The sequence below is a fragment of the Hypanus sabinus genome, chromosome 10 (assembly GCF_030144855.1).
Source record: "Hypanus sabinus isolate sHypSab1 chromosome 10, sHypSab1.hap1, whole genome shotgun sequence".
Classification (NCBI taxonomy): domain Eukaryota; kingdom Metazoa; phylum Chordata; class Chondrichthyes; order Myliobatiformes; family Dasyatidae; genus Hypanus; species Hypanus sabinus.
The window spans coordinates 109,888,253-109,915,376 of NC_082715.1; the positions used below are offsets into that span (position 1 = coordinate 109,888,253).

At 48.6% G+C, this 27,124-nt stretch overlaps 1 protein-coding gene across 4 annotated transcripts in view; it reads right to left on the reverse strand.

Moving 5' to 3' along the window:
* The window catches only part of dlk2 (delta-like 2 homolog (Drosophila)), a 36,566-nt gene extending 24,923 nt beyond the window's left edge, over window positions 1-11,643 (reverse strand). Inside the window, exon 1 of one of the 4 annotated variants that reach the window (XM_059982616.1) lies at window positions 8,817-11,643. Coding sequence is in view for 1 of the 4 variants with exons in the window: in XM_059982614.1 (XP_059838597.1) it covers window positions 1,813-1,829 (17 nt within the window). In the remaining 3 variants the exon portion in view is untranslated. Of the gene's footprint in view, window positions 1-1,580; window positions 2,050-8,816 lie in introns of those variants that run through there. The other 3 variants (XM_059982614.1, XM_059982617.1, XM_059982615.1) reach the window with 3 other exon arrangements.
* Window positions 11,644-27,124: the final 15,481 nt, after the last annotated feature.

Consider the following 27,124-nt stretch of genomic DNA (forward strand, 5'->3'; position numbering starts at 1 on the left):
ACCCCTTAGACACAGAATGAGAGGGTCGGCAGACACCCTATTGTACCCCTTAGACACAGAATGAGAGGGTCGGCAGACACCCTATTGTACCCCTTAGACACAGAATGAGAGGGTCGGCAGACACCCTATTGTACCCCTTAGACACAGAATGAGAGGGTCGGCAGACACCCTATTGTACCCCTTAGACACAGAATGAGAGGGTCGGCACTGTGTCGGCCACCACTTGGAATATTATCTGCTATTCTGGTTGTCATACCAGAGGAATGATGCGATTGTGGTGGAAAAGTGTAGAGCAGATTCCCCAGGACATTGCCTGGATTGGAGCACGTTTTATGGGGAGAGACTGGATAGCCTGGGATAGTTTGCCCTGGAGTGAAAGAGGCTGATGGGTGAATTGATAGGGGTAAATATGGAAGATTATGAGAAGCATGGATGGGGAAAATAAATCTTTTCCTGTGGTAGGGGTTGCAAAAAACGAGGAGCATAGATTCAAGGTGAGAAGTTGTTTTAAGTGAAACCTGACTGATAAGCCCCCCACCAGACACACACCCACCCACACACACACACACCCAACACACACACAGACACACGCGCACACACGCACACGCACACACACACACACAGTTCAGTTGATATCTGGAATGTGCTGTTTGAGGAGTGGGTGAAATCAGATACATTCACTACCTTGGAGAGGAAATTACACACTTATATGGGAAAGGTGGAGAAGGGTACAACCTACAGCAGCAAATGAGATCAGTCTAGAATGGGGAAAGATTTGGCGGGGTGGTGGTGGCCCGTCTGGTTGGTTTCTGTGATGTACAATTCAATGTTGAGAGTGTAACAGCACATACAGTCTACATGTGAACGTGTCATACTGCAGACATACGCACGTGTGGCCATGTGTCAGACACTGTAGCATACTGCACACATGCACACATTCACATGCACGTGTGGCCAATGTCACACACTACACAATTGTGCACATATACATATACACACAGCCAGTACACCCAACACTACACACACAGCTGGTGTATCAGACTCTACACAATCGTGCACACACACATATATACAAAGCCAGTGCTGGTGTGTCAGACATTCAAAAATTACTCTGCATCATTAAACTTCAGATCAAACGTTACACAACTGCACACACACCTGGCCAGTGTGTCAGGCACTACAAAAATGGTACGCACACCCATACACACAAGGCCAGTGTGTCAGGCAATGTAGAAATGGTACACGTACATATACACAATGTTTCAGACCCTACAAAACCAGGCGAAAATACGCACAGCCAGTAAGTAGGACACTTTATAACTGCGTTATATAGTGTGTCAGACATTATAGAAGATCCTTCGCCCCGCCATATAAAGTGTGTCTGACACCACGGTAGAACCTCACACACATACGGTGTCAGACATAGCACTGTAACCCCATTGATACACCATTTACTAAACTCTACACCAGACACCACCATCACGCACACCAGGTTTAAAAGGCAAACCTCCACTGTGTACGGCGAGTGTGTCAGACACAATAAACCTTCGGGCTGGACACTATCGTGTCTGACGACCCACCTCCTAACTTCACGATCAGAAAAACCTTTCTTTAACTGAAGCCACCTTTAGCCACAAGGAAGGCTAATATTGACGCGTGAGAAGTAAAGTCGGTGTGATCCCCCGAGCTCAGTACGAGGGTGGTCCCGGAGCCGACCGCTCTGTCCAGAACACCCGTCTGATCCGGAATCCGATCTGAAGCAGCTCCCTGATCCGGTCCTACCGCTTTTCCTAGCCCGCAGCCTGTCCTCACCCTCGCTCCAGCTCCATGTCGTCGGCCCGCCGCCGCTTCACACAACGCCGCCCGGAGCGGCTGCGAGCCGAGGGCCGAGCGCCAGTCGCACGCCAGCTGTCAGGCTTGGCGCCCCGCCAGCGGCTGCTCTTAAAGAGGCCGACAGGCGGTCGCGTGTCTCCGACAGCTAACCTTCCCACAGCCGGAGGCCTATCGGCCCCTCAGCTCCTGTGCAGGGTCAGCACTCCCCCAACTCCCCCTTGCGCTCATCCAGTTCTCTCCAGAAATCCCGATTGACCCCACAGATTCAGATTAGTGTATCGTCACAAACACAAGGTGCAATGAGATTCCTTGTTAGTGTGAAGCTCGCTGAGTAAACAGTACATGCATAATAATAAAAGATTCAAGGTACAAGAATCAACTTTGTTCGCCATATATCTACAGGAATTTGCTGTGATGTGTTGGCGCGACATGCAACAAAAGCAGCATTCAATAATTATAAATACTGTACGATTAAATATGGATAAACTTCTACACAAATAGCAGTACTATTTGTACTTGCTGTGTTATCAACGTTATATAAAGCAGTTTAAAGTGTTCACGGTGCATTGTTCGGGGTAATAGAGGAGGTGGTGGGAGGATATCCAGAATGGTCGATCAGATTAACTGCCTGGGCTGAAAACTCTTATGACGGCATGGTTTAAATTTTAATAGCCCTATCGCATTGTCCTCACATTTCACGAAAAATTAGATCTACATTGAAGGTCCTTGAGCTCTCCCCAAGCAAATAACATTTCTCTTTGATTTGTACTTATGCCACCTGTGATCTTGTCAAATCTCCTCTCAACTTTTCTTGTTCCCTTGTTCCAAAGTAAAGAAATATTCCAAGATGGCTGCATCCATTGTAATAAATCCTTGTCTCCATCTTTCAGAAGAGAGGAGTTCAGAAGTGGACACAAAAACTCAACAGCTTCAATGTCCCATTGTCCTCTTCACCTGCAAGCTCATAGATCTGCATCCTTCACTAAATTCCCCGAAATTGGAGTCACAGATGGGCAAGCAGAAAAGAAAGGGTTTTATCAGTCAGGGCCTTGAGTAGAAAAGTTGTCCAGGATGCTGGTGAGGCCACACTTGGGAGTTCTGTGTTTAATTTTGGTCACCCTGCAATAGGAAAGATGTTATAAAGTGGGAAGAGTGCAGAAAGGATTTACAAGGATGTTGAGTAATGAACTCAAAATGTTGGAGAAACTCAGCTGGTCAGACAGCATCTATTACCTGCTAGCTTGTGCTCAACCCCCACGCCAACACCCAACCTTTTACTCTAGCTTCTACCCTCTTTTTTTACAGCCCTGATGAAAGGTCTCAGCCCAAAACATTGACCGTCCATTTCCATCCACAGATGCTATCTGAGCAACTGAGTTCCTCCAGTGTTTTGTGTGTGTTGCCAAGTTTCTAGCATCTGCAGGATGTTTTGTGTGTCATGTTTACAAGAATGTCGGATAAACTTGAGGGACTGAGTTATAGGAAGAGATCAGAAAAGCTAAGACTTTACTGGGAGATCGGGGGTGATGTTCTAAAGTTGTATAAAATTGTATTAATTGGGTCAACACAACAGAGTGGGCTGTAGGACCTGATGCTGTGCTGTTCTATATTCGATGCTCCATGTTCTGTCTCTCCATGTACCTTTTGCCAAAAGTGCTTCACTTTACAGTAGTAAGTTGCAGTACATCTACTGCACATAAGTCTCTGTGACGACTCGTACTGACAGTATGGTTGGACAGTGAACATAAGATCTAGGAGCAAGAGGAGCCCCCAATCCTTCCCGCCCAAGGTCACACTGAAGTCGGGGAAGTATCCACCCTGATCTCACATTAAAGTTTGTGAGAATTTTGTACATTCAATGAGATCATGACTCATTCGTTTAATTACCATTCTATAACATCTCTCCTCTTACAGCAAACCTGCCAACCTAGACACAGCCAATGGAATCACTACCTAACTCAATGGCAGGCACATCCTTTTTAAACTAAGGTGTTCAACATTGAAAATTGCCCCAGTACCTCAGATTTGGTACCATAAAGACCCTGTACAATTGTATTAATTCCTTACACTTGTGTTCAAGTCCACACACAATAAAAGCCAACATGCCTTTGTATCTGTTTGCCACACCCAGATATCAGATGTCAAGGACATGTGTATCAGTGCATCAATTTCCCAGAAACACCAACACTTCCCAGTCGCTCACTGTTCCACAAATACTCTCTTTTATTTGGGTTTGTGAACCAAAGTGGTGGAGTTCATGTTAGAGCCCCTCCTCCCCAATTCTCACCCATTCACTCCAGTCATTGACACTTTCTTAAAAAACTCATTCAACCTTCTCACCATTGACAGTCCTGCCCGTTTTTGTATCATCAGCAAACTTTAACTGATGACCTTGGTTTTATAAGAGGGATAAAACCAGGGTCCCAGCACCAGTTAAGATTACCACAGCAGAGCATTAACATGTTTTATGTCCAGTATGTGAATTGATTGATTGGAACTGGTAGGGGCAGCCTGCTTTAACATTGTTAAAGTGGACAATCTTTACAGAACGTGAGCAATCCATTTACACAGACTATGAACCTCAGCGTGTGATCAAATGATTAACGTAGTTTGTGAATAATCCAGGCACAAAATTGAGTCAGTGTGCAGTTCACACATGTAAACAATAAATTCACACAAAACATGAGTGGGAAATTCACCAATAGTCAACAATTCCTTCAGTGTTGACAGTCCATTTAGAGCAAAGGGTGAACCTTTTTCTCCAGAGTGCCATGAGTTGGGCAGGGGGTTGGGGGAACTAGTCAAAAAGAGAATGAGCAGGTGATTGACTGAAGAGGCTTGAATGAAAGAATTAGCAGCAGGAGATCATCTAGCCATGTAAGGATTTTATTTGTTTCAATGAGGTCACTCATCGTTCATTTCACCTCAAGTGCATCAGCCCAATCTTCCTTATCTTTCCTCACATGCCAAGCTCGTCATCCCAGAGTCACACTTGTGAACTTTGGATGTGGAGACCAGACAATATTGCAAAACATAAAATAAACTACGAGTTACAACAAGAAATATGGAAAAATATTTTTAAAACCAGGTTGTGCAAAAAGAGAGAGAAATAGTTCATGTATAATTAGAAATGTGATGGTGGAGGGTTCCTGACTTTGAGTATGTGCCTTCAGGCTCCTCTCCCTCCCCTCTGATGGTAATAATGAGAAGAGGGTGTCCTGGGTATGGCAATCCTTACTGATGGATGCCACCTTTCTGAGACACAGCCTTTTGAAGAAGTCATCAATTGTGGGAAGGCTAGTGCTCATGATGGAGCTGGCTGAGTTTACACCTCTTTGCAATGTTCAATCCTGTGCCTCCAAACCAGAGGGTAATGCAATCACTCAGAGTGCTCTCCATGCTACAGATCCCTAATGAAATACAGTATAGCTGCTGCATCGATATGTTGGGTCCAGGATACACCTACAGAGACGTTGACAGCTAGAAACTGGAAAATCACTCACCCTGTCCACTGCTGACCCATCAAAGAGGACGGGTGTGTGTTGGCTTCCCCTTCCTGAAGTCCAAAATCAATTCCTTGTCTTACTGACTTTAAGTGAAAGATTGCTGTTGTGATGCTATTCACTAGCCAACCTATCTCATTCTTGTTCACCTCCTCACTTCCATCTGAAATTCTGCTGACAACAGCTGTGTCATTGGCAAATTTATATTTGGCACTTGCACTGTATCTAGCCATACAGTCGTGGGTGTAGAAAGAGTAGGGCAATGGGTTAAGCACACATCCTTGCGGTGCACCTGTGCTGTAGGACATGTTATTTTTGAGCCACACTGACTGTGGCCTCCCAATGAGGAAGTCAGAGATCCATTCACAGAAGGAAGTACAGAGATCCAGGTTTTGAAGATTATTGGTTTCTATTGAGGGCATGATTATGTTAAGTACCAATCTGTAATCAATAAAGGGCAGCACAACATAGGTATTGCTGTTGTCCATGTGGTCCAAGGCCAAGTGGAGAGCCAGTGAGATTGCATGTGCTGTAAACCTACTGTGGAGGTCAGCAAATTGCAGTAGGTCCAGGTCCTTGTTTAGAAAGGTGAACAGAATCAATTGAGTGGAGGTTGGTTAACTCTGGACTCCCTGCATAAGGTAAGGCACGTCAGTAGATGTTGTCTTATGGATTTTAGACATGGTAGGCTGGTCTAGAAGGTTAGATTACAAGGGATCCAGGGCAGATATCGAACGGGATTTATGATTGACTCAGTAGTAGGAAGAGAAATGTCCTGGCAGCAACTCTCAGACACTTCCGTAGTTCAGTTCCTTCTTATCAACATCTGTGCCACATTACATGCTCTTGATCTCTTCAATCACTTCAAGTTCCCTGGCACTGATCACCTCATTTTCATTTTGAATGTCCAGCCCCTAAACTTCTGATCCCGTCAGCAAACCCTTGAAGCTCTCTGCTTCTTCCTAAACAGTTCCCCTTCACCACCACCCTCCTTCGTCTGGTGGGAATGGTCTTCACCGTCAACAATTTCTCTTTCAGCTCTTCCCATTTTCTCCAAACCCAAGATGTAGCCATGGGGACTTGCGTGGGCCCCAACTATGTCTGTCATTTCGTCAGCTACATGGAACAGTCCATGTTACAAGCCTACATTGGCAATGCTCCCCAACTGTTTTTGCACTACATTAATGACTGCGTTGGTGTTACCTCATTCATCCATGCGAAATTAATCAATTTCATCAATGTTGCCTCCAACCTCCACCCTTCCCTCAGATTTACTTGGTCCATCTTGGACACCTTTCTCCCGTTTCTCAATCTGTCTCACCTCTGCCGACAGACTGTCTACTGACATACTTTATAAACCTACTGAATCTCACAGCTATCTTAACTGTGCCTCTTCCTACCCTGTCACTTGTAAAAATGCTATTCCCTTTTCTCAGTTCTTCCATCTCTGCTAGATCTGTTCGTAGGATAAGGCTTTTCATGTCCTCCTTCTTCAAAGTATGGGGCATCCCTTCCTCTCTATCAATGTTGCCCTCATCTGCATCTTTTCTATTTCAAGGATATGCATCCTCAGCTCACCTTCCTGCCACCATTACAGGGACAGAGTGATCCACACCCACCAGTCTCTGTATGCAGCACCATCATCTTTTGACATCTTCAATGGGATCCTCTGACTAAACACATCTTTTCCTCATCCCCCACTCTCCACTTTCTAAAGGTCTCTAATCCCTCATCCTACACTCATCCCTCCACACTGATCTCCCTCCTGGTACTTACCCCCGCAAGAGGACATGTGCAATACCTGCCTCTACACATCCGCCCTCACCACTATTCAGGGCCCAAACGGTCCTTCTAGGTGAGGTAATTCAACTGCAAGTCTATTGGGGTCATCTACTGCATCCGGTGCTCCTGGAGCTGCCTTCTCTACGTCGGTGAGTCGCGACGTAGTTTGGGGGACTGCTTTGACAAGAACCCGTACGCCTCTCCTTCCTTTTACAACCCTTTACTTCTTGCACCAATCTGTTCAAAATTCAATTCCAAACTCCAACGCCCCGAGCTGTAATAGCGTCGCGCTAACCGCTTCTCACCTCAGCCCCCAAACCCCACTCACGGCCTCACCCTCCCCTGGTTTCACCTATCACTTGTCAACCTGTACTCCTTCCCTTCCTCCCTCCTTCTTGTTCTGGCTTCTTCCGCCATCCTTTCCAGTCCCGATAAAGGTCCTAAACGTCGACTGTATTCCTTTACACAGATGCTGCCTGACCTGCTGAGTTCCTCCAGCATTGTCTGGGTGTTGCAGACAATTTCCAGCATCTGAGAATCTCTTGAGTTTCTGTTTCTCACCTTTGTTTATATATAATCTTTCATAAATTTTAATACTTCTTTATTTTCCTCTAAATGCCCGCAGGAAAATGAATCTCTAGGTCAGCCGGCCATTAACTGGAACTTTCAAACTAAGTCTAACACGGCATCAGGAGCTGAATACTAAATAAACGCCGCTCTTCAACAATGTCAGTGTAAACAGCACTCTTCTGTCCCGGAACCAGGACACGGTAAACAGAAAGCATTGACGTTGCTCTGCCTTTGGGCAAGTCACGGCAAGCATAACACGAGACGAAGGAGTGAAATACGAGCACAATGAAACGCTAATTGGCTGGAACGTGATTGCAGAACCCGTACTGCAGGCCGAACTGTGAGGGCGCGCACACGCCGGGGCAGAGCCGTATTTCTGACAGCCCTCCCTAGGCGCTGCTCCCGAGGCGCCAGAGACCTGTGCCCGCTGGAAATCCCAGGATGTCGGCGACCAAAACCCAAGAGCGTTGCTCGGGTGTTACCCCTCCAAATCTACGGGTTTCTAGACCCTGCCCCATCCAGCCAGCAGCCAAGAGGCCAGGGATTGAGTGGGAGGAGTGGGTGAGTGGAGCCAGAGGAGAGGTAGTCACTGGCCTGAGTTGGGAAACATGGAATATTTGGTGAATTTTCATTGAGGATTGGAGGCGCAATCTATAGGTGACCTTGTCGATAGCCTTCCCTACGAATGATCCACGCAGCATGGGGCCAACCTACGGTTCTCGACATCAAGGGAAGATCCCTAGACACTAGCCATACTTTCTCCCCTGGTTTGAGAGGCGTCACCTGTCGACGGAGCCGATCAGACTGTCGGGCCTGTTGTTTCTTTCGGGCGCAGCAGAGAAGCCCCGCCCGTCTCCATTTGCGCTTGTAACGTTGGATCGACTGATCAACGGCAGGAACTCCCCTGTCAATCTCTTAGTCAGGGAAGAGAGGTGGTTGGAAACCCTTTTGGCATTCAAAGGGGGACATGTCAATGGGGAAGGACAGGAGGTTATTATGGGGATCTCAACCAAAACCAATTGGGAGCTCTAGTTGGAAGAGACAGGGCAGCGCAGCGTTGTCTCCAGCTCCAGATTCACTCTCTCAGTATGACCATTAAATTGCGGTGGAAACCAGGTGAGAGGTTACCTGTGGCTTCCACAAGAGAATAGAAGACCTTCCAAAGACGGGACATGAACTATGGTCCTCGATCAGACTTGTCCCGAGTGAAGCCGGCAGACTGAACACGTGCTAAACCACGAGGTGCTGTCTCACCGGCAGACGGGAGCTTAGGGAGAGTAATGAAGTGGGCAGCCTCGGCGAATCATCCAAAACCACCAGAATGGTGGTGTTTCCATCAGACAGAGTAGGCCAGTGATGAAATCCGCTGAGAGGTGGGAACAGGGGCGGTGAGGCACTGACAGCGGACAGAGCAGACTCGCGGCACAAGTGGGACGGGCAGAGACGAAGTCGTGGACGTCCGTGGCCGCCAGAATTGTCTTTTGGTAAATTCTTTGAATTGCTGGTTGTCGAGTTACGAGAGCGGTGTCGCCCCGGAGCACCATGGCAGGGGCAGACAGCTGGCTGGCAGTCTCCCCACCTGGGCCTGGGTCGGATTCTTGGGTAGCTCTCATCCCCGTCTTTATTCAGCAAAGCACGAACGAGGAAGGATGGACTCTGGATTGGCATTGGCCTCAGACACGTCGACCGCCGGGAGAGAGCATCGGCCTTGGTATTCCTGCTGCCGGGACGGTAGGTGGCGGTGAAATTAAACCGGAGGAAGAAGCCACCCCAACGGGCTCGACTGGAGCTGAGTCTCTTACATCCCGAACCCAGGGGAGGTTCTTGTGATGTGCCCATACCAAGAGGAGTGCTTCACCCGCTCCAGCATTCTTCGACAGCCAAAAGTTCTCACTTCCCGACACCGTAGTTGTACTCGGCGGGACTCAACAGACGGGAAAGAAAGGCACGGGGTGCTGCCGGTTATCCGCAGAAGAGTGCGGTGAGAGTAGCACTCCAATGCCGATGCAGCCACGAGGAATGGACCGGGTGGGTCTGGGCGTTGCGGCACCGGCTCAGGGATGAAGCGTCACTGCCCATCCGGAGCTGCTTGATTTGATTCACGTGTCCTAGAGGTGAGTGTGTTTACAGGGGCGGCGATGGAACTGAAGTTTCTCATGAACCGGTGATAGAAGTGTGCAAAGCCCAAGCAGGCCGCGCCTGTTCGACCCACTGGGTGACTGCTTGAACTTTACACGGGCCCGTTGGAAATGGAAGGGATAAGGACATCGCCCCAAAACAACACCTGTTCCTTGTGGAGCTCATACTTCTCTGGTTTGGCGTATGAAAATTATTGCCGAGGAGCCTTCCGGACATGCTGGACGTATTCCTGCCAAGAGTGGAAATAGATCAATATGTTGTCCAAACTTACGAAAACAAAACGCTGCTGAGTTGCCATGGTGACAGCGGTAGTAGCCATCACCTGATTCTGGCTCAGTGACCGCTGCCACCCGATTCCGGCTTTCTGCGGGAACCGTCGCTGCGAGGGAAGGCTGACATCTATTCTTCCCGATGGAATTGGGTTCGCAGCTCTGAGAAGCAGCTGTTAACTCTGCGTGAGACTCGATGGCCAACACGGTTTCTACAGATTTTAGTATCTCCTCCACGAATTTCGGACTGGTCTGTGCTTGTTGTTCTGCGAAGATCTGTTGCACAACTTGAGAAACTTCTGCCAACCCAGCGTCAGCAGACTGTAACTTCTCCCGAATCTGGCCACTGAATGTTAGCGCCAAGGTCAGCTGTCCTCTCTCTGCTGGGTCAATCTTCTTTTGTCGAGACTTGCTGACTGGGATTTGCGGTTATGGCCCAATTGCGAGAGACACTGAAGCCGATCTACAGATCGCTGACCCTTAATCGGAACTATGCAGAAATGAAAAAAAAAAGCAAACGTTGGGCCGTTTTCTAGAACTTTCAAACTAATACAGCGGCTCAGCAGCAACATTCCCTTTTTTACTTGGACTGTGTGTTAGTCTCCGTTAGTCTCGATAGACCATGGATTTATTACTTGGAAAGTTTCCAGGGCGCAAGCCTGGGCAAGGTTTGTTTTTTATGGAAGACCGGCAGCTGCCCATGCTGCAAGTCTCCCCTCTCCACGGCACCGATGTTGTCCAAGGGAAGGGCATTAGTACGCGGACTAACAGTTGCTTTGAGCAGGAAATGTTACACGATCTGAAAACTACGCGGCACTTTAAATGTTTTTGCTTGTAATATGGGCACTATGAATACTTAGACTGTAAATGTAAAAGATGACATGCATTTGATTTTAATTATTAGTTGAAGGGCACAATGAAATACTGTACAAAAAGGAAAACCTTTCATGTTTCAGAAACGTTTTCTCATCTGTCTTGATTACAAATCCATTGTTGATAATACCTGTCCAAATTAATTAAACATCCAGATGAAAAATAGGTCTTAATCCTCATAAGATCATCCTAAAGTCCCACTTCTGCGATATTGCAGCAATATTTTTGGGGCAACGCTTTTGTTGTAGCTCCTAATAGTAGCTGAGTATATTTTTGTCAGTCGTCCAACATTCTCTTTACCAAATTCAAAAGCAATAGCAACAGTCAGAAGTTTGCCAAACTCGTAACTCACCATCAGAAAATCTATTATCCAAGTGATGATACACTTTGAATCAACTGTATCAACATCGGAAATTATAGATAAGCTGCTGACTACCATTCCGTGTTTGTTGATACAATTTTAAATTGAAATACTGACAATGTAAATACGTTGAAGCTCTAAAGTGTTTCAAAGAATGTGATACGTTATTTATTTAGAAAATTATGGATTATCATTAACACATAATTAATTATAAGGTATTTTACAATTATATTAACATAACTTTCAAAATTGTATTAGCATAATTGGAAAATTATATCAACTTTATACACACGGAAATCCGAGCTGCCCGGTAACAGCGGTCATGTGCGCGGGAGCATTTCAGTTACTGCGTGGCCACGCAGCTGCACAATTTCAAGGGAGCCGTGCTCTGCAATTGTAGCTTAATACGCAGAAAATAAATTCAATTCTTTAACAGCTCAGTCGAAATGATAATCTTCGTTCCCGAAGTCAGGACAACGGTAAGCAAGGAGCGTTGACGTCGCTCTGTTTTTGGTGAGGTCGCGGCAAGATTGAAAGGAGAGGAATGGAGTTAAATACCATCACAGTGAAAACCGGATCGGGTGGGACGTGCATACTCGCGAGCGTGATTGTAGAGCCCGTTCAGCAGCCCGACTGTGAGGGCGCACACACCCTGTGGCAGATCCGTGACTGAGACAGAGTGATCCTTCACACAGTCCTGTTCACACTGAGTGATCGTTCACACAGTGAGTCTCGTTCACACTCAGTGATCCTTCACACGCCTAACCCCGTTCACACTGAGTGTTCTTTCACAGAGTGAGTTCCGTTCATACTCAGTGATCGTTCACACAGTGAGTCTCGTTGACGCTAAGTGATCCTTCACACAGTGAATCCGTTCACACAGATTATCCCGCACACAGCGAGTCCCGTTCACATTGAGTAACTTGAGGGTTCACTTGGTGATTCCCGTTCACATTGAGTGATCATCACACTTTGAGTTCCGTTCACAATGCGTGATCATTCACACTGCGAGTTCCGTTCACATTGAGGGATCATCACTCTGCGAGTTCCGTTCACGATGCGTGATCATTCACACTGCGAGTTCCGTTCACATTGAGGGATCATTCACACTGCCAGTTCCGTTCACACCGAGTGATCATCACTCTGCGAGTTCCGTTCACGATGCGTGATCATTCACACTGCGAGTTCCGTTCACATTGAGGGATCATTCACACTGCCAGTTCCGTTCACACCGAGTGATCATCACTCTGCGAGTTCCGTTCACGATGCGTGATCATTCACACTGCGAGTTCCGTTCACATTGAGGGATCATTCACACTGCCAGTTCCGTTCACACCGAGTGATCATCACTCTGCGAGTTCCGTTCACGATGCGTGATCATTCACACTGCGAGTTCCGTTCACATTGAGGGATCATTCACACTGCCAGTTCCGTTCACACCGAGTGATCATCACTCTGCGAGTTCCGTTCACGATGAATGATCATCACTCTGCGAGTTCCGTTCACATTGAGGGATCATTCTTACTGCGAGTTCCGTTCACGATGAATGATCATCACACTGCCAGTTCCGTTCACACCGAGTGATCATCACTCTGCGAGTTCCGTTCACAATGAGTGATCATTCACACCGAGAGTCGTTCACACTGAGTGACCCTTCACGTGGTGAGTCGCATTCACACTGAATGATTCTTGACACAGTGAGGTCCGTTCATACTGACTGATCATTTACACGGAGAATCCCGAACACACAGAGTGATTCTTCACACAGTGAATCCATTTCACAATGAGTGAGTCTGCACGCAGTGTATCCCGCTCGCAAATGAGTGACCTTTCATACGGCAAGACTTGTTCACGCTGAGTGATCCTTTCTGTGCGAGTCCGTTCAATGTTCCCTCTATAGTTTTTTTCCTGAGCCGCGCGGACCAATCACTGCTCTGAGCAGGAAAGTTCTGCCCGCCTTGAAACTGCGCAGCACTTTAAATGATTTTGGCAATATGTATATTGTGAATATTTAGAATTAAATTTGAAAATAAAACACATATACTTTTAGTTTTATTTATTAATTAAAGGGTATACTAAAATAGAGTGCAAAAAAACCAAAATCGTTCAGGTATCATAAACATTTTCTTGTCTGTCATTATTACAAATCCGCTGTCTATAAACACCGTCCAGATTAATTTCGCATCCAGATGAAAGAAACGTCTTAATTCTCATTAGATCATCCAAGTAGTCTCTGCTCGTCTGTTTCTGGATTTGCATTTGATTGAATTCAGAAGACTGAATCCACGATCGCAGTAAACACCAAAAGCTTGAAATGTGCCAATGATGTCACTAAGGATGGACAGGTCTTCACATTCTTCGTTTCTAAGCACGTAGTTCAACATATCATTGATCATTAAAAGTCTTAATTGAACCAGCCTTAACTTACACAGAAACGACGAATTTGAAATCACTGTATTGCTGCGATATTTTGAGGCATCGGAGCCCATGGTCGTAGTTGAGTACCTTTTGTCGGCCGTTAACATTCTCTTTTCCAGATTCGAAATTGCCTGCGTTTGCAAGTAGCAGGGCCACAGATTTGCCATTCAGTTAACTCATCGTCAGGAAATCTATTATTTAAGTCGAAGGAATCGAATAATAGGCGCAGTATGGACGTCAGAACTTACAGATACAAATAAATCTCGCACTTCGTCACTACAAAAAACGGTACATATCGCCAAGATACTCTGACCTTAACTTGTTAATGTTTGCTTTGGATCCTGTAGTGCTTCAAGTGTCTTCAAACCGCTTCTCAGAAGGATTTTACAGAGAAATCAGATCTTCTAAAACATGGTTAAAGTCAGTGAATGCGACTCGATTTTGTGATTGGTCAAACATTTCAGGCAACAGTTTTATAGATTTATGGACTAGCTTTATTCATACATAATTAATTACAGGGGTATTTCAAATGATAGTTTTTGAAATGTATGTCGATACGTGTATTAACATATTAAATGTCCAGCTGCAGGGCAACAAAGGCAATGTGCGCGGGAGCATTTCAGCGACTGCGGGACTGCGCACCTGAAAGGGAGTCGTGGTCCTGTTCACACCGAGTAATCCCTCACGGTCATGGACCCGACTGAAGAGCGACAAGCATCCAAGATTCAGCGCTCCAATTCCCCGGAACATGGTGAGCTGCCGCCATTCCTTTAAGACTCAGACTGCCAATTATCGCCTGTCACATTCCTTCATGTGCTACTTAAAGGCAACGTCTTGAGCATTCAGTGCTCAATCATGCGTTCCGGTTCTACTCCGACCATTTGTGATTTCGTTTGTGTCGTTTTGTTTATTTCGAGCTTGAGTCCTTACTCTGCACTTGGGTTCACTGCCAACCACAGGTCTGTCGTTACAGCGCGATTGAGCATCATGAGCCCGGCAGAGTATGAATATCTGCAAACACAAAGTACACTGCAGATGCTGTGGTCAAATCAACAGGTACAACACGCTGGAGGAACTCAGCAGGTCGGGCAGCATCCGTGGAAACGAACAGTTATTGTTTCGGGCCGAGGCCTCTCGTCAGGACTCTCTGCAAACAGCTTTGGCCTGCCAGTAAGCAACTGTAAGCGAGAGCACCAGCCTGCTTCAGGAGATCCTCACCACTCTCCAGAAATTCTTCTACTCCGGTAAGCATTATTCCGAGTTCGGCTGGAGCTAAACTTGGAGACTCCGTCAACACTTGAGGGATCGCTGTACCTACCCACTCCCGAGCGGTAGGGCGGTAACCCCGAAGTATTCCGACGACTTGCTCCTTGGGCTTTGAGTTACAGCGTCCAAGTTCCCTTACAGTGAAACGCAAGGTAGCCCGTACCATCTCGCTTCTTACTGGGACAGCCCTCCCTTGCCAAGGCCACCATACTCTGGGAGAAGGGTTCACCCGGCTGCGCTAGTGCAGAACTCTCTTCAGAGACTTTCAGGTGGGTATCAGAGGTCACGGGTCTGGGATAAAGCTCAAAGTTGCGCCAGGAGAATCAGTCTGTGGCCAATTATGTTTCAATTGCCCTCGTCGCTTTAATCGGTGAAATGGGGTCACACGCCATCCTGCAGTCTTCTCAGCACGGGATTCGTTCACGCTGCCTCGGCCACCTGGGCTCCTCCCTGAGACTGCGAGCGCTGAAACACTGACGATTTCCAAACAGCAGATCAGACTCCAACAGTTCCAGAATCACATTCAAGATGAGAAACAAACGTAAAGGACACAAAGCAAGTGAAAAAAAAGTTCCACAGTCAATCTGGAAGATGTCGACCAAAGGAGTATTGTAAGCAGGTGCCTTTGGGAGATCCAATGCAGGGGGAAAGTCCTTGGACCTCGGACTGGCCAGAAGATTGAAAATCCCCTTTTCACGTCTCAACCAGCAGCTCGTTGCCACAGCCCTGGTTCGGAAACCTTTGGTGCCAGGGTAGATCAACCACCAAACCTCCCGGCTCAAGATTAAGATTGGCCAGCACGTGTATCAACCCAGCTCTATCTCTTTCACTCCCCAGAATATCACTTGGGTCACCCCACAACCTGAGAGCCAATTGGGCTACTGGCATTGTTCTGGGAGGGTAACCCAGTGCAAAAAGAAATACCTATAAATGGGGCCCAAGACGCCTTCCAGGAATATCTCTGGGACAATCTCGGGACCACTTCAGAGATTACTTCCGACATGCCTCCCTTATTACCTGTTGAATCTCCCGCCTCTAACCCCAGTGCATCTGATTTGTATAGAATACATACAGAATATTCAAATCTGCTAGAGATCTTAAGCAAGAAAATGGCCACGACTCTACCACCTCACTGGGACGACAACTGCACCATCGATCAACTGCTACCGGGTACTTGTTAGGGACAGCTCTGCTCGCTGTTGGTCCCAGAGAGAAGCTTGAGCGTCTGGGTTTATTGCACCATCCATATCTCCCGCTGGGGCCAGGTTTTTGTTCGTCACCGAGAAGGGTGGTGGACTAAGGCTCTGCATAAACTACAGGGAGAGAAACAAGATCACTGTTAAAAATCAGATCCCTCTCACTTCATGAACATGGCTTTTGCAATTCCCCAGGGAGCCACAATATTTACCAAATTGTACTTCCGTAACTCCAACAACCTAATTTGCATGTGTGAGGGAGACAATTGGAAAACGGCATTCAACACCTCCGGGCCACTACAAATACTGGTCCATGCCTTTCGAGTAGGCAAACACCTTCATCAATGACATACTCCGGAAGGTGCTACACCGCTTCTTTGTTTATCTAGACCAGGGGTACCCAAACTTCCCTACAATGAACCGAGGGGTCTGTGGACCCCAGGATGGGAACCCGCGAACCCCTGAATTTTCTCCCGGTCCATTCAAGAATACATTTGGCAGATTCTACAACAGCTTCTCAAGAATCAACTAGCCGTCAGGTTCGGGAAGGGTGAAATCCATATATCCACAGTTTCCTTCCTTGGGTTTGCTATCTCTAATGGCAACCTGCAAATGGACTCTAATGAGACCCAGTCTGGGCGCCATTAACCGCACCCCACCTCCACGAAACCACTCTAGGTTTTTCCATCTTTTACAGGCGGTTCGTTTGCAATTTCAGTACAGTGCTGGCGTCGCTCACCAAGAGATCAACTGGGCCCTCTGGATTCGGGAGGCCAAGGAGGCACTTGTGCACCCTACCTTGATAGAGGACTTTCACATGCACCACCTTGGTTGCCCTGGGCCATCAGGAGCTGGCCAGTGGAGCAGGTGGAGGTCCTGTCATGGTCCGACTGAACATGGACAGACATCCATGTTTTGGTGCTGCAGCTTCCCGGAGTGTGGTTAACTGCTGCTGTCTCTTTAAGACCCAGACGGCCAGTTATTGCCTGCCACATGCCTTCATGGAAAGGTTTGATGCTGAGCCCTCAGTGCTCAGTCATAGGAGTTCCATTTCTCGGTCCAGTGTTTGTGATTTCACCTTTGGATTCGTTAGTGTCGTCTTGTTTATGTCGAGCCTGAGTCTGAGTTAATTCTAGACCTCACTCTGCACTGGTATTCACCACCATCCATAACTCTCTCGTTACACCTTATGTTGAAATCCATTCATCGTGAGCTATCATTCACCTGGGGAGTTTCATACACACTGAGTGAACCTTCTCACAGCATTACTCGTTCACACTGAAAGATCCTTCACACAGTGAGTCCCATTCATAGTGAGCGACCCTTCACACAGCAATTCCCACACACCCTGAGCGAACATTCACACGGTGAGTCCCGTTCACAATGAGTGATCATTCACACGGTGAGTCCCGTTCACAATGAGAGATCATTCACACGGTGAGTCCCGTTCACACTGAGAGATCATTCACACGGTGAGTCCCGTTCACACTGAGAGATCATTCACACGGTGAGTCCCGTTCACAATGAGAGATCATTCACACGGTAAGTCCCGTTCACACTGAGAGATCATTCACACGGTGAGTCCCGTTCACCCTGAGCGAACATTCACACGGTGAGTCCCGTTCACAATGAGAGATCATTCACACGGTGAGTCCCGTTCACAATGAGAGATCATTCACACGGTGAGTCCCGTTCACACTGAGAGATCATTCACACGGTGAGTCCCGTTCACAATGAGAGATCATTCACACGGTGAGTCCCGTTCACACTGAGAGATCATTCACACGGTGAGTCCCGTTCACACTGAGAGATCATTCACACGGTGAGTCCCCTTCACACTGAGAGATCATTCACACGGTGAGTCCCGTTCACACTGAGAGATCATTTACACGGTGTCCCGTTCACAATGAGAGATCATTCACACGGTGAGTCCCGTTCACCCTGAGCGAACATTCACACGGTGAGTCCCGTTCACACTGAGAGATCATTCACACGGTGAGTCCCGTTCACAATGAGAGATCATTCACACGGTGAGTCCCGTTCACACTGAGAGATCATTCACACGGTGAGTCCCGTTCACACTGAGAGATCATTCACACGGTGAGTCCCGTTCACAATGAGAGATCATTCACACGGTGAGTCCCGTTCACACTGAGAGATCATTCACACGGTGAGTCCCGTTCACACTGAGAGATCATTCACACGGTGAGTCCCCTTCACACTGAGAGATCATTCACACGGTGAGTCCCGTTCACACTGAGAGATCATTCACACGGTGAGTCCCGTTCACCCTGAGCGAACATTCACACGGTGAGTCCCGTTCACAATGAGAGATCATTCACACGGTGAGTCCCGTTCACAATGAGAGATCATTCACACGGTGAGTCCCGTTCACAATGAGAGATCATTCACACGGTGAGTCCCGTTCACACTGAGAGATCATTCACACGGTGAGTCCCGTTCACACTGAGAGATCATTCACACGGTGAGTCCCGTTCACACTGAGAGATCATTCACACGGTGAGTCCCGTTCACACTGAGAGATCATTCACACGGTGAGTCCCGTTCACACTGAGAGATCATTCACACGGTGAGTCCCGTTCACACTGAGAGATCATTCACACGGTGAGTCCCGTTCACAATGAGACATCATTCACACGGTGAGTCCCGTTCACACTGAGAGATCATTCACACGGTGAGTCCCCTTCACACTGAGAGATCATTCACACGGTGAGTCCCGTTCACACTGAGAGATCATTTACACGGTGAGTCCCGTTCACAATGAGAGATCATTCACACGGTGAGTCCCGTTCACCCTGAGCGAACATTCACACGGTGAGTCCCGTTCACACTGAGAGATCATTCACACGGTGAGTCCCGTTCACAATGAGAGATCATTCACACGGTGAGTCCCGTTCACACTGAGAGATCATTCACACGGTGAGTCCCGTTCACACTGAGAGATCATTCACACGGTGAGTCCCGTTCACAATGAGAGATCATTCACACGGTGAGTCCCGTTCACACTGAGAGATCATTCACACGGTGAGTCCCGTTCACACTGAGAGATCATTCACACGGTGAGTCCCGTTCACAATGAGAGATCATTCACACGGTGAGTCCCGTTCACACTGAGAGATCATTCACACGGTGAATCCCGTTCACACTGAGAGATCATTCACACGGTGAGTCCCGTTCACACTGAGAGATCATTCACACGGTGAGTCCCGTTCATACTGAGAGATCATTCACACGGTGAGTCCCGTTCACAATGAGAGATCATTCACACGGTGAGTCCCGTTCACACTGAGAGATCATTCACACGGTGAGTCCCGTTCACACTGAGAGATCATTCACACGGTGAGTCCCGTTCACACTGAGAGATCATTCACACGGTGAGTCCCGTTCACAATGAGACATCATTCACACGGTGAGTCGCGTTCACACTGAGAGATCATTCACACGGTGAGTCCCGTTCACAATGAGAGATCATTTACACGGTGAGTCCCGTTTACACTGAGAGATCATTCACACGGTGAGTCCCGTTCACAATGAGAGATCATTTACACGGTGAGTCCCGTTTACACTGAGAGATCATTCACACGGTGAGTCCCGTTCACACTGAGAGATCATTCACACGGTGAGTCCCGTTCACAATGAGAGATCATTCACACGGTGAGTCCCGTTCACAATGAGTGATCATTCACACGGTGAGTCCCGTTCACAATGAGAGATCATTCACACGGTGAGTCCCGTTCACAATGAGAGATCATTCACACGGTGAGTCCCGTTCACAATGAGAGATCATTTACACGGTGAGTCCCGTTTACACTGAGAGATCATTCACACGGTGAGTCCCGTTCACACTGAGAGATCATTCACACGGTGAGTCCCGTTCACAATGAGAGATCATTCACACGGTGAGTCCCGTTCACAATGAGTGATCATTCACACGGTGAGTCCCGTTCACAATGAGAGATCATTCACACGGTGAGTCCCGTTCACAATGAGAGATCATTCACACGGTGAGTCCCGTTCACACTGAGAGATCATTCACACGGTGAGTCCCGTTCACAATGATAGATCATTCACACGGTGAGTCCCGTTCACAATGAGAGATCATTCACAGGGCGAGTCCCCTTCACACTGAGTGACCCGCCACAAGGCGAGTCCCACTGACACGGAGTGACCCGTCACAGGGCGAGTCCCATTCACCCTGAGAGACCCGTCACAGTGCGAGTCCCATTCACACTGAGTGACCCGTCACAGGGCGAGTCACATTCACCCTGTGACGCGTCACAGGGCGAGTCACATTCACCCTGAGTGACGCGTCACAGGGCGAGTTACATTCACCCTGAGTGACGCGTCATAGGGCAAGTCCCAGTCACGCTGAGTGACCCGTCACAGGGCAAGCCCCATCCACGCTGAGTGACCCGTCACAGGGCGAGTCACATTCACCCTGAGTGACCCGTCACAGAGCGTGTCCCACTGACACTGAGTGACCTGTCACAGGGCGAGTCCCATTCACGCTGAGTGACCCGTCACAGGGCGTGTCCCATTCACACTGAGTGACCCGTCACAGGGCGAGTCCCATTCAACCTGAGTGACCCTTCACAGGGCGAGTCCCATTCACGCTGAGTGACCCGTCACAGGGCGAGTCCCAGTCACTCTGTGTGACCCGTCACAGGGCGTGTCACACTGATACTGAGTGACCCGTCACAGGGCGAGTCCCATTCACGCTGTGTGACCCGTCACAGGGCGAGTCCCATTCACGCTGAGTGACCCATCAGAGGGCGAGTCCCATTCACGCTGAGTGAACCGTCACAGGTAGAGTCCCATTAACGCTGAGTGACCAGTCACAGGGCGAGTCCCACTGACACGGAGTGACCCGTCACAGGGCGTGTCCCACTGACACTGAGTGACCCGTCACAGGGCGAGTCCCATTCACACTGAGTGTCCCACTGACACTGAGTGACCCGTCACAGGGCGAGTCCCAGTCACGCTGAGTGACCCGTTACAGGGCGAGTCCCATTCACACTGAGTGTCCCACTGACACTGAGTGACCCGTCACAGGGCGAGTCCCATTCACACTGAGTGTCCCACTGACACTGAGTGACCCGTCACAGGGCGAGTCCCAGTCACGCTGAGTGACCCGTCACAGGGCGAGTCCCATTCACACTGAGTGACCCATCACAGGGCGAGTCCCATTCACACTGAGTGTCCCACTGACACTGAGTGACCCGTCACAGGGCGAGTCCCAGTCACGCTGAGTGACCCGTCACAGGGCGAGTCCCATTCACACTGAGTGACCCATCACAGGGCGAGTCCCATTCACACTGAGTGTCCCACTGACACTGAGTGACCCGTCACAGGGCGAGTCCCATTCACACTGAGTGACCCATCACAGGGCGAGTCCCATTCACACTGAGTGTCCCACTGACACTGAGTGACCCGTCACAGGGCGAGTCCCAGTCACGCTGAGTGACCCGTCACAGGGCGAGTCCCACTGACACTGAGTTACCCATCACAGGGCGTGTCGCACTGACACTGAGTGACCCATCACAGGGCGAGTCCCAGTCACGCTGAGTTACCCATCACAGGGCGTGTCGCACTGACACTGAGTGACCCATCACAGGGCGAGTCCCATTCACACTGAGTGACCCATCACAGGGCGAGTCCCATTCACACTGAGTGACCCACTGACACTGAGTGACCCATCACAGGGCGAGTCCCAGTCACGCTGAGTGACCCGTCACAGGGCGAGTCCCATTCACACTGAGTGACCCGTCACAGGGCGTGTCCCATTCAACCTGAGTGACCCGTCACAGGGCGAGTCCCATTCACGCTGAGTGACCCGTTACAGGGCGAGTCCCAGTCACTCTGTGTGACCCGTCACAGGGCGTGTCGCACTGATACTGAGTGACCCGTCACAGGGCGAGTCCCACTGACCCGGAGTGACCCGTCACAGGGCGAGTCCCATTCACACTTAGTGACCCGTCACAGGGCGAGTCCCATTCACACTGAGTGACCCGTCACAGGGCGAGTCCCATTCACACTGAGTGACCTGTCACAGGGCGTGTCCCACTGACACTGAGTGAACCGTCTCATGGCGAGTCCCATTCACACTGAGTGACCCGTCACAGGGCGAGTCCCAGTCACTCTGTGTGACCCGTCACATGGCGTGTCTCACTGATACTGAGTGACCCGTCACAGGGCGAGTCCCATTCACACTGAGTGACCCGTCACAGGGCGTGTCCCATTCAACCTGAGTGACCCGTCACAGGGCGAGTCCCATTCACGCTGAGTGACCCGTTACAGGGCGAGTCCCAGTCACTCTGTGTGACCCGTCACAGGGCGTGTCGCACTGATACTGAGTGACCCGTCACAGGGCGAGTCCCACTGACCCGGAGTGACCCGTCACAGGGCGAGTCCCATTCACACTTAGTGACCCGTCACAGGGCGAGTCCCATTCACACTGAGTGACCCGTCACAGGGCGAGTCCCATTCACACTGAGTGACCCGTCACAGGGCGTGTCCCACTGACACTGAGTGAACTGTCTCATGGCGAGTCCCATTCACACTGAGTGACCCGTCACAGGGCGTGTCCCACTGACACTGAGTGAACCGTCTCATGGCGAGTCCCATTCACACTGAGTGACCCGTCACAGGGCGAGTCCCAGTCACTCTGTGTGACCCGTCACATGGCGTGTCACACTGATACTGAGTGACCCGTCACAGGGCGAGTCCCATTCACGCTGAGTGACCCATCACAGGGCGAGTCCCACTGACACTGAGTGACCCGTCACAGGGCGAGTCCCATTCACACCGAGTGACCCGTCACAGTGCGAGTGATGTTCACCCTGAATGACCCATCACAGAGTGAGTCCCATTCACACTGAGTGATCCTTTTCGTGGTGAATCCTGTTTACAGTGAGTAATCTTTCACGCACGAGTCCCATTTAATTCAATTCAACCACGTATGAATTACTTCTAAACCACCAATTGATAGAGCATTACTCCCAGGCTAGGTTGCAAAAGCCAGAAAGAACAGTCATGCACAGTTGAAGACAGATAGAGCACGTAGAAGATAGTAAGCACATATACAATATCAGTAGAATACAGTCACACACATAAAAAAATATTCCAAACTAAAAGTCCATGAATGTTAGGAGCAATATGGCTTGTTTTCTGCTGAGCAAGCACTAGAGGACAGCACCCACTCCAGCCTGGATGCCACACCATACTGTCCCTGGCACTATGATGGAGGGCACTGGCTCCAATACCCCTCTCCCAGGCGGCCGTAAACAGGCGACACCGCAGCCCGAGTCCCAGTCCCTGCCACGACTGAGGCAACACACTTCCCCCACCATTTGTCTCACCAATAAAGCAGTGACTTGCAGCATTCCAGTTTACTAATGTTCAACAGGGTCTCTGTTGCTAACACAAGGAAAGTGACTCGGATAATCGCCTGCTGTTAGACTGCAAACAGCCTTCTTGCACCAACACCTCCAACACCGGCAGCAGCATGACCTGCACCAAGTGTAGATCTGCAGTAGTCCAAGTTCTCAATATCCAGCAGGGTCCTGCCATCATAAAATGCATGGCTCCAAAAGACAAGAACACCACTGACTGACCCCATAGAAGCTGTTGCATCTGGGCATGCCACCATCTTACCTGAAGGGATTCACACTGAGTGACCCTTCATGTGGTGAGACCCATTCACACTGAGTGATATTCAGACAGTGAGACCCGTTCACACTGAGTGATATTCAGACAGTGAGACCCGTTCACACTGTGACCCTTCATATGGTGAGACCCATTCACACTGAGTGATATTCAGACAGTGAGACCTGTTCACACTGAGTGACCCTTCAAATGGCGAGACCCATTCACACTGAGTGATATTCAAACAGTGAGACCCGTTCACATTGAGTGACATTCAGAGTCACATTCACACGGAGTGATCCTTCACAGGGTGAGACCTGTTCACAGTGTGATCCTTCATATGGTGTTTCCTCTTCACACTGAATGGTGCTTCACATGGTGAGCCTCAGTCACACTGACTGACCAGTCATATTGTGTGTCCTGTTCACAGACTGACACTACACACAGTAACTTCGTCCACAGTGAGTGATCCTTCACGCTCTGAGTTTTGCTGGCCCCGAGTGAACATTCACTCGGTGTGAGTGATATATTCAAAGTGCAGGCAATCCATCCATATTGAGTCAGAGTTTTCCTGGTCCCATGGTAAAGAACAGGAAATGGCTCTATCGCAGATTTTGAGTGTTGTATTGACACACCAATTGGACCGAGCCATTAACACCCAGTGAGTGTGACCCATGCAGAGTCAATGTCAACATGCTATTCACAAACATTTTGAATAAAAATCTGGGGCAAGCAAGCATTAACACAGCATATGAGCGGGTCACTGTGTGAACTGTTGACCGAATGTACTGTCAGGACGCTGAAGCAGGGACCCTATCGCAGACCGAGTACTGTGCGCACTGTGATATTTACCAAGCAACAAATCCTGAGGTGCAAACAAAGCTGGCATCAAAGTTCAGGCAGAGATCAAAACATCCAGAGAGATCCAAAAACCAGAATCGGGAAACAGGCACAGTCGATATTCAGACGGACAGATATGAATGCTGAAAAGGCTCAGGAAAATTCACTGACACAATCTGGCAACAAACAGGTGAAAACACAGGACTGAAATACACTGAGCAATAAACAGAGAGGCAGATGATAGGTGGACCACAATGAGCCTCAGGTGACAGCAATACGGGTAATAATGAGAAACCGATGAGAGACAAGTACTCAGTAATACAGGAGCTGGAGTAGAGCAGGAGCACATGGCAATACCTGGTTCCAGTGGCTTCTGAGATGGGAGCTTTGGGCTGGGGGAGTTGTGTTTGGGGGCCGGTAATAAAGACAGCCATGGCAGGAGGTTATTTGGAGAGAAAGGGACCACAGTTGAAAGGGTGGTACCCAGAACCAGCCACCAATCATTCTATTCCTTTCATGTTTCCAGATAACCAACATGGCATCTACCCCGACTGAGAGTGTCGGTGACTGCTCTTGTTTTCTAGGTTAAAGTTCACCATCTCCAACTCTCCAACAGGGTTATGCTATCTGTGGTGAAGGGATCAATGTGATCCCATGCCCTCTTCACTTCAAATCTGGACTTTTCCAATGATCTACTGTTTACCAGTTACTTGTTCCATGCCCACCACTGTCCCATATCCAACTCCCCCATATCCACTGCTGCTCCATATCCACCACTGCCCCATCTCCACCACTGCCCCATATCCACCACTGCCCATATCTATCACTCCCCATATCCACCACTGCCCCATATCCATCATGACCCCATATCCACCACTGCCCCATATCCATCATGATCCCATATCCACCACTGCCCCATCTCCACCACTGCCCATATCCAACTGCCCCATATTTACCACTGCCCCATATCCATCATGACCCCATATCCACCACTGCCACATAACCATCACTGCTCCATATCCATCATGACCCCATATCCACCACTGCCACATAACCACCACTGCTCCATATCCATCATTACCCCATATACATCTGTGCCCCATATCGATCACTGTCCCATTTCCATCAGAGCCCATATCCACCATTGCCACATATCCATCCCTGCCCCATTTCCATTCCTGCCCCATATCAATCACTGTCCCACCTCCACCACTGCCTCATATCCATCACTGCCTCATATCTACAATTTCCCCATATTCATCACCCCATATCCAGTAGAGTTGGGGGATTTTGCAGAGTGAGCATTTGTGATGTTTCTCGATAATCTGGGATCCCTGCTGTGGGTTGTCCAAGTCTCTCCAAACAGTGTGTGAGGGCAGGCATCACTGCATCCTGATAGGCTATGAGCATTGTGCCAGGTCAAAGGTCCTTATCTTCAAACATCTCAGTTGATTAAAGTTTGCACTGTCACAAAGAGGCAGTGGTGAATTTATTTGTGGTGCCTTTATTTCACTTTTGAAGCTGCTGTGCCTTTAAATAGTGACTAAAAATACTGTGTCTTTAAATGGCAACAGATTTGGAGCTGTTGTGTGCACAGCTGCCTGTAACCACGGCTTAGAGTCTTTACAATTGCTATTCAAATTGGCAATGTAGATATAAACTATTATTTAAAAGCTAAAGTTTCATAATTAAAGCCTAGCTCTGTTAATATTATTCACTATTTGGATGTACATAAAACTCTTTGCTACTCAAAGCATTTAAAACTTGTGTCAGTTCACAGTTCTCACAAGTGTATACACTCATAGACTCAGACTGTCACAGACACACACACAAACAGATGTGCACTAACAAAGGAGCTCAGATAGCAGCAGGAATAGGCCCTGTTGGCCATTTGGCCCCTTGTGCCTGTTCCATCACTTCAAGATCAAGGCTGATTCTTTTTTGCCTCATATCTATCTTCCCCATATCCCTTGGTCCCTTTAATATTCCAATTCTGCCAGCCTCTGTGTTGACTCAGTCTTTACAGATCCTAGGATGGAGAATTCCGAAGATTCACCCGCCACTGCAGGAATTATAGAGTCACACGGCACAGAAGCCAGAGCCTTTGTCCAACTCGTCCGTGCTGACCGAGCCACCTATCAAGGTTAATCCTGCATTTGTCCTGATCTGAGTCCCAGACGGCTTTTTCCTTACTCTCAGTCTGTAAGTCTGGTTCTTGGCACCCTTACCAGGAAAAACAATCTCTCTGCAAGCTGACAGAATATTGCAGATTTTAGTGAGGCCAGCTCATCTCAGGGCAAATTGATTGGAGCTGGGGTTGGGGGTAGTTGTGGAATGAAGAGCGATCAATAGCTTGCTCAGTGGATGAGTCTGTGGGTCGAAATGACGTGGTGCTGATTGAGTGAATGA